The 12,918-nt window shown below is 40.1% G+C and overlaps 2 protein-coding genes across 2 annotated transcripts; both read left to right on the top strand.

Annotated features, from left to right (window-relative positions):
- Positions 1 to 460: 460 nt before the first annotated feature.
- cfap97d2 (CFAP97 domain containing 2) lies at positions 461 to 2,707 on the top strand. Its single transcript, XM_062402954.1, has 6 exons — positions 461 to 601; positions 760 to 862; positions 995 to 1,075; positions 1,364 to 1,482; positions 1,608 to 1,794; positions 1,925 to 2,707. Exons 2-6 carry the CDS (start codon positions 767 to 769, stop codon positions 2,135 to 2,137), a joined length of 696 nt encoding a protein of 231 aa, XP_062258938.1. The 5' UTR covers positions 461 to 601; positions 760 to 766; the 3' UTR covers positions 2,138 to 2,707.
- Positions 2,708 to 3,519: 812 nt separating this feature from the next.
- cdc16 (cell division cycle 16 homolog (S. cerevisiae)) lies at positions 3,520 to 12,026 on the top strand. The gene is made up of 18 exons (XM_062403195.1): positions 3,520 to 3,702; positions 3,845 to 3,899; positions 4,177 to 4,274; positions 4,497 to 4,535; positions 4,651 to 4,791; positions 4,935 to 5,094; positions 5,215 to 5,309; positions 5,856 to 5,989; positions 6,336 to 6,415; positions 6,531 to 6,580; positions 6,661 to 6,734; positions 6,824 to 6,949; positions 8,114 to 8,266; positions 8,874 to 8,937; positions 9,352 to 9,413; positions 10,496 to 10,631; positions 10,937 to 11,027; positions 11,302 to 12,026. The coding sequence occupies exons 1-18, from the start codon at positions 3,655 to 3,657 to the stop codon at positions 11,553 to 11,555; spliced, it is 1,860 nt and encodes a 619-aa protein (XP_062259179.1). The 5' UTR covers positions 3,520 to 3,654; the 3' UTR covers positions 11,556 to 12,026.
- Positions 12,027 to 12,918: the final 892 nt, after the last annotated feature.

The raw sequence follows: 12,918 nt of genomic DNA on the forward strand, positions 1-12,918 counted from the left end.
ACATGAATAAAACTACCTTGCCTTGCCCAAGTGTGTTGACTGAAGTTGCCCTGATTTAAGTTTCCAAGTAACCGTTACTGAGGCTGTAATCCTCTGTATAGGCAACAAGTAGGGAACCATAGTAACTTCACCTGATTGATTCAACTCAATTCATGTAAATAAGTTTACATTTGGCCTCTTTTTCCCACAATCAGCCGGAATGAATTGAACTCCAATGTCAGTGTTCAGCTATTCGTATTTTTTCGTTTTCCATCCAGGCATGAATAATATAATTCAAAACAGCACAAACACATTTTTAAACTCGATTGGTATTCTTACAGAGCTGCTGCTCATTCTGTAGCCTCTCCCCCTCTTCCCTCACTAATAAGCCTGTCTCTATGCCTGAATGCATTTCTCTATACTTGCTACACAAGCTCATCGTTTGAAACCATTCATTCATCTCCGCTCGCTGCAGCTGCTGTCATGGCAACCCTGTATGACTGGCAGAAAACAGACCGCCGTCATATAGCCCCAGTCGACTTGGAGGTTTTAGAGCATGAACACACTGGGCAGACGAGGAGTTGTGACATTGAGACCCCCAGGGGAAGCTACCGGCTGTAAGGTGAGTCAGAGATCCACTCAAAGGTTGGGATTAGAAAGCAATGATTCATTCACAACACTTATACAGAACATTACACTATACAACAAAAATACATGTGTTTCTGTTTCTAGTTGGGGTGAGAGCTTTATGGAACTTTGTCATATATATTTTCTTTACAGGACTAAGATGCAGCATCTGGCACATCCATCCCCATTTCCCACTGGAAGCCAATTTCTTCAGCAAAAATTTGACAAGGCTTCATATGATTTGCACAAGCGGAAGGTCAGGAGCAACACGTCTTTTGGTTTAACCACAGTTACTAAATGTTTTGACCACAATCTAATCAAATGCATTTTTGTCTACCCTGTGGAAACTTGTGTTATCAGATTTTTGCTTTGTTATTTTGTTCCCAAGGTAAAGTCTGCTGAATCAACAATAAACACAACTCCACCAAAGACATATGGTCACCTGGATCTGAAGCTGAAGAAACAAAAGGTTCCTCTTTCTCGCTAATGTTTTTCACTCAGTTTACTTAATGTCCATACGATGGCAGCAGATGTTACAGTATTGAAACAATCCAGTAAAGTTCCAAACTAGAAAAATAAGACATTTCAACGAATCAAATAAAAAATGATGACCACAATTAATATCGTATCTGACCTTAATTTAGAAAGTGATACAATTTAGTACCAAAAGTTTTGATTTCCGGGTATCATAGTAACATTATGAAATCGTCCGTCTAGTGTAAATGCATTGTTTGTCTTTTTTAATCACCTCGTGAAGCTTGAAGAGAAAAGGACACTGAGGATTCAGCAGGAAAACACCATGCTCATGGAAAGAATATCACACATCATGAGGACGACTGGAGGAGTCGACTGCAGAAATTACTACGACAAGAAAAGGTCAGTTAAGCCTTGGGCTTCACAGCTAAACCATCCATGTTGTGGAAAACACGGATTTCAAGTTGTTTTGCCAAGACATAGTTGAAAAGCCCAGTTGTACAGCCTGTCTCTGCTCTTCATTGTAGCCTTGGCAAAGAGAAGCGACAGCTGGAGTCGCTCCGTATCACCGAGGAGAATCAAATGATCCTGTTCTGCCTGAGCCAGTGCAGGCCTCACTATAATGTCAGGAGCTGGCATGATGACTGGCTCAAAACCCTCAAGTTGATGGACAGCATCGCACATTACCCCAGAGGAAGAGCAAAACTGCAGAAGGTTATTGAGTACAATCCATACATTTTACACTATATATAATGAATTGTGAGAATTAGATCGCCTCCTAAACTGTATTGTGACCTTTTTTCTTGCCCCATAATAAAGATTTCATTTTCTGTGTCATCACCAGGGGCAAAACAAACCCGACAAGGGGAGCAGTGGCTGGGATAAAGGACAAATGATAAGCACAGATGCAACCACACACAGCCCTGCCAGCAACAACACAAAGGCCAAAACAACATCGGGGGGAAGTGAAATGAAAACAGGAACCAGCGAGACACAAGATACAGGAACAGAGAACCAGCAGGACACAGCTACACACCCTGACCCTGAAAGTCCCTGATCTTCTCAGGCAATTTGAAATTACAAGAGATAAACAACCACACTCCGTTGAAAGGCCCCTGGCTCCTGGTGGATCTGAAATGTCCGACACACCTGAAACAGAGGAAGGATGAAATACCATGAAGTGAAGTTATATTGTTTTGTATAGTAAAAATATACCACTGTAAAAAATTTGGAAAAATTATATTTTAACTTCAGAACTTTTTGGCCAAATGTACTTGTGCCAAAAGGATTGTGTTTTCTCTTCTGGACTGATCAGCATGAAACTTGGTGGAAGGCCAAATGGGTCGAGAAAAAACTTTTGAATGTTGGTGTTTATCTAAATCATATTTCTTTTGCTTTCATTAGCATTTTGGGATTTTCTTCATTTCCATTGATTTCTCAGAGAACAATTCATGGATGTAGATGAAAAAAATCAAGCATGTTTAGGGGACTTTAATCTATTTTTTAGTGTGCATGCAAATTAAATATGGCTTTATACACAGTTTGGTTTTGTAGATTGTGTAGACTGTGTACTGAGATGAATCTGTTGTAAAGTATTTCAAAAACAAATAAACAGGAAAAAGGTCAAGTTAGTAGAATTTAGTGACATCTAGTGGCGAAGTTGCATGTTGCAGCTAAATGCCCCTCACCTCACCCTCCCCTTCCAAACGCAAAGGAGAACCTGTTGTCAGAAAAGCTTGAGTTGTCATAGTAACTCAAAAGTTTGTCCTGTTAGGGCTCTTCTGAATTACATGGCGGCCTCCGTAGAGAGGAGCGGCTCCTGGGGTGAATATGAAGTGTGTAAATATAGAGGTTCCATTCTACAGGGAAATTTGTTTTATCATTTAGATCAGAGGTCTTCAAAAGGGGGTCCGCGGGGGTACTGCAGGGGATCGCGAAATTGTTGGTTGATTAGAGAATTTTGTATCTATGTTTTATACAAAAAATGTTAAAATGTTTTAACCAATTATTTTCCCACAAATTTAAATGTCTTTAAGTATACATTAACATGAATCCATCATATTGTAGCAAACTGATTAATGGAGGCACAAGACGTTATCTTTCAGGCAGCAATGCACACATATATATATTAGGGGGTCCCTGCTCAATCTCTCCATCAGTTCGGGAGTCCTTGGTCTGAAAAACGTTGAAGACCCCTGATCTAGATGATTAAACACTAGTGAGAACATCACTAGGATTATTTTATATTAATATCTGCCAATAGATCCCTTTCAACTAAATCGTACAAACTGAATCGTTAAGTAAAAATCCAAATATGTGTACACATGTATATCTGTACGTTTGTTTTGCAGCTTGACCAACATTGGGCGACAATGACAAATATATTTTGGTCAACGCGGAACGTTTCTCCACGACCAGTTTCCCTCCGGCACAGTTTGGCAGAACACCCGGCGCAGAAAGAAGCCGCGGATTTGATTTTCCGCTGCTAACGAGCTAGCACTGTCCGTGTTCACCGCTCTCTGCTAAGAATGACACGGTTGTTATAGTCAGGGTGTCAGCTTTTAAAAACACAACATGAATCTCGACAGACTTCGGAAGCGGGTGCGTCAGTACGTCGACCAGGTAAGAATAATACGTTATTTACGAGTTTCTGTGTTAGCTGGCTAATGCTAGCTTGCGAGCGAACCTGGCGTTAGTGACGACTAACTGTCTCAAATCAACTCAATGTGGTGACTCTTTCCTCTGGTTGTTCGTGTGTTTCCAGCAACAGTATCAAAGTGCTCTGTTCTGGGCCGACAAGATAGCGTCTCTCTCCCACGGTGAGTGACTGCAATGCTGTGTATTACTAGCTGGTATGATGGCTAGTAACCAACCTGTCACTTAAAGTTGAAAAGCTAATGCTAGCAGGGCTGGTGTTGTATTATTGAAGCCTCCATTCTCTGGGTTGTTATGTAGAATGTCATGGCCACTGAAAATAGATTTAGTTTCCCCTGTGTTGATGCCAGATTTCATTGCTGCAGTGTTGATGTGTGGCTGGTCGATCGTGACTCTGTAACGCCAGAGACTGACGGATCTGCCCCTGTGTTTGTTATACAGAGGATCCCCAGGACATCTACTGGCTAGCTCAGTGCCTTTACTTGACCTCACAGTACCACAGAGCCTCCCATGCTCTCCGCTCACGAAAGCTTGACAAGGTAATGAGAAAAGCCTGGTTTGTGGTGGAAATCCAAATTGCTGCTCCAGTGATGCATACACAGCAGAAGAAAAGACAATGCACTCAATGCAGTGTACTAATGACAGGTTAAGTGTGAGGGTTTGGTTTGTGCAAAGAGATGAGCGGGGGATTTAATTACAATGTGATGGATTATGTAATGTCTGTCCCCGGTTTGAAACAACACTTGTTTTCTCTCACACAGTTGTACGGAGCTTGTCAGTACCTTGCTGCCAGATGCCATGTGAGTATATGACAAGTGTCACTACTGCATCGCCTCTTCCACGCGTTTATTAGTTGCAGTGTATTGTCGAAAGAAGCCTGTCATATATCATTATTTTTCTCTTTTTTTTTTTCAGTACGCTGCCAAAGAATTCCAACAAGCCTTGGATATTCTGGACGCGGAGGAGCCAGCTAGTAAGAAGCTGCTGGACAGAAGTTTGAAGGAGGACAGCGGGATGCCAGAGTCAGCGAAGGATTGGGACATGTCCCCTGCCTCTGTAAGTCTGGCTGCCATTGAAATACTGAAATATATTGAACAGCTTAAATACTGTCATCAACATTATTCTACTATGTTGCTTTGGTGGTACTAAATCTCCCCAAAACAGATAAAAGCACATCACTCCTCTTTGAAATATTTCAGATCAATAGCTCCATCAGCCTCCTGCGGGGTAAGATCTATGATGCCATGGACAACCGACCTCTGGCCACCTCCAGCTACAAAGAGGCCTTAAAAATGGATGTGTACTGCTTTGAAGCCTTTGACCTTTTAACGTCCCACCACATGTTGACTGCGCAGGAAGGTGAGGCTGATCTGTGCCGATTATGTGCGCTGATCTTTACTTTACTTTAAATACCTTATATTTACCATTTCAGTTGTATACCAGCAAACTATGTCGAACATGTTTTTCATCTTACAACAGAGAAAGACTTCCTCGACTCACTTCCTCTGAGTCAACAGTGCACAGCGGAAGAGGAGGAGCTGTTACACTTCCTTTTTGAGAATAAGTTAAAGAAGGTAGGGGAGCTCTGCTTGATTCCTCAACATATTATCTATTGCATATACCATTTAACTTAAGTATATGGACACTGCTATTTTATCATTGTTAACAAATCTGAGGGAAATGAATGAAGTGACACTAACTTGCATGTTAGCTATGTTGCCTGACATTTATAATTCTTCATATTTGCTCCATTGGTTGTTAAAATTGTTTTAAAATCACAGGGGTGACATGTATTGTTGCCCTTTGTGACACAATATTTTATTACGTTGAACACAGGCATAGATTTTTGTTTTGAGTCAATTCCTCAATCCTCCTTTTAATTTGAGCAGAGAGAGCTAGCAACTAAATAATCCTCTCCAGTGTTACCAAGCTCGAGGGTTCATTTGTATGCAATTCATATTGATTTAAATGTATATTAATGTTATTCTTGCCTGTTTTTCTCCTACTGACTTAAATGTGTAACCTTTGTGACCTTGCTCTCTCATATCCCACTAAACTAAATGCACCACCTTTTCAACACGTTAATGCAAACACACACCCTCTCCTTCTTCTCTCTGCAGTATAACAAGCCCAGTGATTTGGTGGTGCCAGATATGGTCAATGGTCTCCAGGACAACTTGGATGTAGTGGTGTCTCTCGCAGAGAGGCATTATTATAACTGTGATTTCAAGATGTGCTACAAACTTACATCAATGTAGGTGTCTAATTTTATTTGTCAGTTATGCGTATGATTAAGAAAAGAATTGCTTGCATCCAATATATAAAGATCATATTCTAACATCACATGATTAAGATAATTTTCAGCTGTGTAGACAAGATGTTGCTTACTTTACTTTACAGCTTAACCAACAAGTCATACTTCACTTACTTCACTAAATAGTCCGACTATTGAAATGTGACATTATAGTCATAATTTTTGTGTGACTAGAACTGGTTCTACAAGGTAGCTCGTATCTTGTTTACGTCAATATGTATATAGATATTTTTTCAAACTTAATCAAATTGAATGAAATGCAACTCTGTTTCTTTTTGTATTTCAGGGTGATGGTTAAAGACCCATTCCATGCCAACTGTTTACCAGTCCATATAGGAACTCTGGTGGAGCTTGGAAAAGCAAATGGTAAAATCAACCAGCCACACAATTCTTTTTGTTTTGTTTTTGCTCATCACACCGATGGTTAAACGTGTTTGTTCTGCTCTGTTTAACATTTTTTTGTGTTTTTCTTTACTTCCAGAGTTGTTCTACCTCTCACATAAACTTGTAGATTTGTATCCCAACAACCCAGTAAGTGCCGCAGTTTTATCACTTTATCCCATTAAGATTAATTCTCAATTTTATTATAACCAAACACTACATTTTATCAGGTGTCCTGGTTTGCTGTTGGGTGCTACTATCTCATGGTTGGCCATAAAAACGAACACGCAAGGCGATACCTTAGGTATGCATTGGTATGGTCAAAATTTAGTATGATTATGGTCATACATTTTGGTTAATTTACACGTATTGGATATTGAATATCTCCTGTAGCAAAGCCACCACCCTGGAGAGAACGTATGGCCCTGCATGGATTGCCTATGGTCATTCATTTGCAGTGGAGAGCGAGCATGATCAAGCCATGGCTGCCTACTTTACTGCTGCTCAGCTGATGAAAGGGTAGGTGCATGATTGACACGTCCTGGAGTTCCTACTTCCATAAACCTGTCAAAATGTGAGTCTTTTTAGAGCTTTCTTCAGTGAGGTTTTATGTGAAACGTGTCTCAGCCCTCATAAACAAATGAAACTTCAGTAGAGAACAGTGCATCTAAAAGAAGCAGTGAAACGGATGTGAGAGTGCTCATTGATTCTACATATTTACAATAAATGCATAAATCTGTAGAGGGAAATGTCACAGATATTGATTGATACTTACAGTGGACAATTCTGCTGAATGTGTGTTAAGCCCCTGCGCCAGGTTGGACATTAACTCAACAAAGTAAAGTCACAACTGACGATTCTGTTGTCCTCGCCGAAACCCTCAGTAACTGATGTATTTATTGATCATATCGAGAGAGTTAATAAAGTTTGAAAGCATTGCTACTGGATGCAATTTTAGTAAATACAACAGTGCAGGAGGAATCATCGGACCGTTGAAACTGTTTTACAGGAAGACAAACAAGATGGATTTTGATATAAAAAATACAAAAATATTGTTATTTGGCAAATAACACAAGACAAATAAACAAGTAACACAGGGCACAGAATTTAGCCTGAGAAAATACAATTTCAATAATGTCCTCCAGTTACACTAGTTGTTTTTTAACGCTTATATGTAGATTTTGGAGTCACAGGCTGTCTTCAATAAAACGACATATTTCCACACTCACCAGCTCACAAATTGTGTTTTGACAGGTTAATTTTGTACTCAATGTTTGGCACATTAAACATTGACAGGCAGAAATATAACAGCATTTACTTTTTATGATGGAACAGAGCTGGCTGCCAAAAACGTTCCCCCGCCATGAATTTAGCCTTTCCCTAAGGTTAATGTTCGTCTAATAAAACAGCTAAAATGAAAGTTATTCTGGAAATGTTCGGATAATTTTCCAATTTTTTTTTACATGTCAGATCTCTTTACCCTGATTTTTCCACAGCAACAGTATACAGTTATCATTTGTTTCGGTTATTAGTGGTCCAATGTAATTTTTTTAAACAATATAAAAAAAAATAGGCTAACATTAATGTTTAAGGGTTTTAATCTCACATTTTTTTCTGCAGTGTTTTTAAAGCATAAAGTTAGATAAGCTTTGGTTGTGATGTCTCCTGCTCTTTCCCACTCAGGTGTCACTTACCCATGCTCTACATTGGTCTGGAGTACGGCCTGACCAACAACTCCAAGCTTGCAGAGCGTTTCTTCAGCCAGGCCCTTAGCATCGCCCCAGAAGACCCTTTCGTCATACACGAGGTGGCAGTGGTCGCATTTCAAAATGGAGAGTGAGTCAAAAAGCCACACACACACACACAATTCATGTACACTTGCAGTTTGACAGAAGTTGTAAACATTTTATTGGCAGCACAAACAAATGTTGGAACAGAGGTGATGTTTGCAATAAATGTTGTAACCGGCTCAGAAGTCTCTTTTAAATTTGACCTGCATGCACAGCTGGTGTACACAATGTAATTTCTGAATGAAAAATAGCTTGATTGAATTTATTGATTCAATCAAGCTTGATTTAAGTGTGTTGGGGTGGGGGGGGGGGGGGGGGGGGGGGTTGTGCAGCCCAGTCTGCTACTGTTTATTTTGTCTGTCGCTAAAACAGCGGGCTCATTAAATGACTGCAGCTATTCTTCTGCAGAATAGTAGTCTGAGCATCACCTCGCACATTAAAGTAAATGTCATTTACATTAATTAAATGTCTTTCTGTAGATTAAAGTGTCTTGGCACTAACACTTCAAGGAAAATATGTATTTACATAAATATAAGGACTGTCATTCTAAAAACAGTTAATAAAATGAGCACTCACAGATTGAGGGTACACAGATTGTACACTATGTGAAATAAAAACACTTTAACAAATGATTCATGTATCTACTGTTTTAGCTGGAAGACTGCAGAGCGGCTTTTCCTTGACGCAATGGAGAAAATCAAAGCCATAGGGAATGAGGTAACCGTCCATTTATTTAATTGTTATGGTATCATTGAAATGCATGTTTGGAAAAAAGTGAGCACCTTGGGATGGTATCACAACAGCCATGGCCTCCATCGATATTTTTGCTTCATTATTATGTGAGACTAGTGGGTCAGACCTCACATATCTTAATTTTGATCTCAGCTACACACCTGTAAAGTGTCGTGACTGTACAAGTTGCACGGTTATGATGCAGTTGTGGGGATAAAATCTGTCCATGACACACAGATGCATTAAAACCTGCTGCAGAAGCTGTCTTGCAGAATTTTTTTTATCATAACATACACACACACACCTATAAACATAAGCTATAAACAATACTGCAGTGGCTGTAATCATAAGCATATCTCTGTAATTTATTAAAGTGTTTTTTGTTATTTCATATTTAAGGTCACAGTGGACAAATGGGAGCCTTTGCTAAACAACTTAGGTCATGTGTGTCGGAAACTGAAGTGAGTATTGAGCCTCCTTTGATTGTGCAGTTTTCCATTTGAAAAAATGATGTTGGATAGCCCCCAGTTCGAGGGTGGCTTGATTTTGATGCTATATTTTCGAGCATTTTTGAGAAAGCATGTATAAAAGCAGTAAAATATTGAGGACTATATAAGGAGTGAATGATTGAAAGTGTTTTTTCCTCTTGGTTTGCTCCTTCCTTTTCTATCCATCTTTTTCCTTCAAAGTAATTTCAGAGATATGCTCACTTGTTCTTTTGCAGTCTATCTGCATATGTAGGGTCCTTATTGAGAATTTCTTCAATTAGCATAGCATCCACTCAGTGAATGTAAGGTGCTTGCACAATGTGTTTTGAAAGGTTTGAGTAGTTCAATATGCAAGGAGGATTCATCCATACATGATGAATACGCCTTGAAGCGGTTCGATGCGTCATTGATCAATTGCTGAAGGAACAAATTGTAAAAGATTTCCATATGTTTTTCATATTCTTAGAACTGAAAAATACTTTCAACATATTAAAAGCCGCTATTGGCCATTATAACAATTTCTCTATCGTATGCAATCAAATGTTTATTTTAAAGGCATGTCTGAGTTGCAGAGTGTGCATGGGCTCTTTATAGCATCTTTTTTGCGGGAATAAAAAACACAAATGTTATTGTTTCTAGTCAGGTTTCTTCACTCAAATTCTGTCACTAGATTCACACAAACCTACTTATCAGCCTCCTTTAAAACAATGGGAGCATAATTTGACCCACCTAAAAATTTATATTCTAAAAATATAAATAAATCTAAGAAAAATTGCACTTGTACTATTAATTTCCTCCCAAAAAACATTTTTTTCTTAATTGCACTTGCTGTAGCAGTAGCTCGGTAACTGCTAGTGCTGCTGCTCTGCAGAAAGATGACGCGGTTTCAAATAAATCAGATCTGTTGGTTCTCGTTTCACACACAGTCATGAAGAAGTTAATAACCTAAGTCTTTCAATACACTCCATGATAATATCTGTGTTGTTTCATGTCTTCACACATCTGCTTTGTTTGAAATCCTCTTTAATCCATTGACATTGACTGTGTTTCTGCAGGAAGTACAACCAGGCTCTGGAGTACCACCGTCAAGCACTGGTGTTAATCCCTCAGCACGCCTCCACCTACGCTGCCATAGGATACGTACACAGCCTCATGGGCGACTTCGAGAGCGCTATCGACTACTTTCACACAGTAAAGTCTCTTTTCCTTCAGGTTTTAAGGGGAGAGATGATGACTTCTTCTGACAGTACAAGCTGGAGCATGAGTAACCATGGGAATCAGAGCTCAGAGTAGAACATTGAACTGGGGAAATAAGGAAATAGCATAAGATATAATACAATTGTTTTGTAACATCAAAACCATGATGTTTTTATGATAAGAAAATTCAGTTTTTTTAATCATTAATTAAACAAACATGTCCACTTGATTTTCTTCTCCTCAACAAGTATGTTTAACTTTTAAAATCGTAATGTTGTATTTCTTTGTTTGTTTGACAGGCACTAGGACTGAAAAGGGACGACACTTTCTCTGTGACGATGCTCGGTCACTGTATAGAGATGTACATCGGGGACACAGATGCCTATATAGGTATGATGCAGCTCTGCTCCAGTTTCACTAGAGTTTACTTTTGAAAAAATCTTTTGTTACTAAGACATTTTCCTTTGCCTTTGTTTCCACGAGTACCACATAAGTGGAGTGTTAAGGAGCGTAGCCGCAGAGATCTAAGACATTGGTTCCAAATCCTATCTGTTCCAGAAACTGTCCGTGGGGCTAGATACCACAACAGATAACCCTGATTTTGTTCGCCTACTGAAAACAAGCAGCTCATTGGCAATAACTCATGTCATTTGTTTCCACATAGGCACAGACATAAATGACAAAGTGCGAGGCAGCTTGAACACTCCAGCGCTGATGAAGATAATGAACACATCAGAGCCCGGTGATGCTCTGGCCACGCCGAGACAGGAAGATACCAGCATCACATCTTTGGAGACGCCGCTCTCAAATCAGGACAAGATGATGCTGGAGACACCTCTTCGACTTTCTCTCACCCTGGAGTGTGACATGTATGAGAGTGACGTCATGTTAGACACCTTATCAGACACTAGCACGTGATGTCATCCTGTCAGGAGGTGGAACTGTCATCGGTACAGGTATTCAGACCCAAGAGCAGCATCCAAACCAAGATGTCGGCACCTGTCCTCTGCCGAAGATTTCCTGCGGACCCCCCTCTAGTGCATTAGACGTTTCTGTATGTGTCAAAACATAGAACTCAAAAACAATATGGACATGAGTAAATGTGAGGATTCATTTTTTTTTTATACAGCAACTTGCTGTACATCATATTCGTTCTACAAGAATGCACTTTAAAGGGGGAATTAACGCCGACTTTGGTTCAGAGGTTGAGTTCTTGGTTTAGCACTGAACCTTGGGTTAAGCCTGAAGATGATGTTGAACTGAGCAAAGCGCCGCTCATCTCATGTCACAACTAAAAGACTGTAGTCCCTTATTACTGCCTGTGGCAGGAGCCTGCGTGTTGCTTAACCTGTGGATTTTCACCTTCAATAAAGAGCCAGCTGCATTCAAGCAGTTTTGCAGAAAACATTTCTTGTTAATTCCTACAATAAACCATGCATTTATCTTAAAGAAAGTTCTGTTTTTTTTGGTAATTATTTTAATATAGAGTTCTTGATTGATTTGGAGTTTGTCATTCTTCCTATAGCAAAATCAATTGTATGAAGTAAATATTTTAAAGTTTAGAATATTTTTCGTTATCATTATATTATTTCATTGTCAAATTGTACTTTATATTGTTAGATATCATTCTGAACTTCCCTTCTTAACACATATAGTATACATAGAGTAATAAAATAAATTAGCCCTGTCAACGACAGTACATGGTGTAAGACCTTGCGCCTGTTGGGCTTTTAATTTGAAGGGCAGCTGTCTGAGTGATGGACTGGATGGAGCCCAGATGTTATGATCCTGGTCTCATGGGAGGAGTGAATCACATCCTCTCCATCAGCTCCAGCGTTTATTCATTTTCTTCCCTGACATTCGTTCTAGCAGAGAATGGGCTGCACTCCATCCAAGTCGGCGTAATTTACACCCAGGACCGGGTCTGTCGGGACCTGGACACATGCTCCACCTTCGCCACCAGCCTGAGGAGCTCCGTGTCCACCCCAGAGAGACCCCGGCTGTGTGTGGAGAGCAGCGGCGGCAGGCAAACTTTCCTCTGCGGTGAGCAAACGGATCTACCGAGGACAAACCGCAGTGGGCAGCCCTCTAGGCTCAGTGTGGGTCACTCAGGTTTCCGTCTGCTCCTCAGTCCCCTACAGAGACGTCCATGGCCGGTCAGTGAGCTCCTCGTGCCCTGCGGATACGAGCAGCACGAAGCGTTCTTAGCGTTTGGTGAAGATGTGTGAAGAAGAACCATCAGCAGCATGGACACCTTTCAGGACACATGGAGCATTTGATT

The sequence above is a fragment of the Platichthys flesus genome, chromosome 13 (assembly GCF_949316205.1).
Source record: "Platichthys flesus chromosome 13, fPlaFle2.1, whole genome shotgun sequence".
In the NCBI taxonomy this organism is placed as follows: Eukaryota; Metazoa; Chordata; class Actinopteri; order Pleuronectiformes; family Pleuronectidae; genus Platichthys; species Platichthys flesus.

Bases quoted from the DNA above. Each gene is read 5' to 3' on its own strand.
- cfap97d2 (XM_062402954.1), top strand. From the start codon at position 767: ATGCAGCATCTGGCACATCCATCCCCATTTCCCACTGGAAGCCAATTT. The intron at 1,076-1,363 runs GTTCCTCTTTCT...CACCTCGTGAAG, and splicing joins TGAAGCTGAAGAAACAAAAG to CTTGAAGAGAAAAGGACACT. The intron at 1,795-1,924 runs GTTATTGAGTAC...TGTCATCACCAG, and splicing joins GAAGAGCAAAACTGCAGAAG to GGGCAAAACAAACCCGACAA.
- cdc16 (XM_062403195.1), top strand. From the start codon at position 3,655: ATGAATCTCGACAGACTTCGGAAGCGGGTGCGTCAGTACGTCGACCAG. The intron at 5,310-5,855 runs GTAGGGGAGCTC...TTCTCTCTGCAG, and splicing joins TTGAGAATAAGTTAAAGAAG to TATAACAAGCCCAGTGATTT. The intron at 10,632-10,936 runs GTAAAGTCTCTT...TTTGTTTGACAG, and splicing joins CTATCGACTACTTTCACACA to GCACTAGGACTGAAAAGGGA.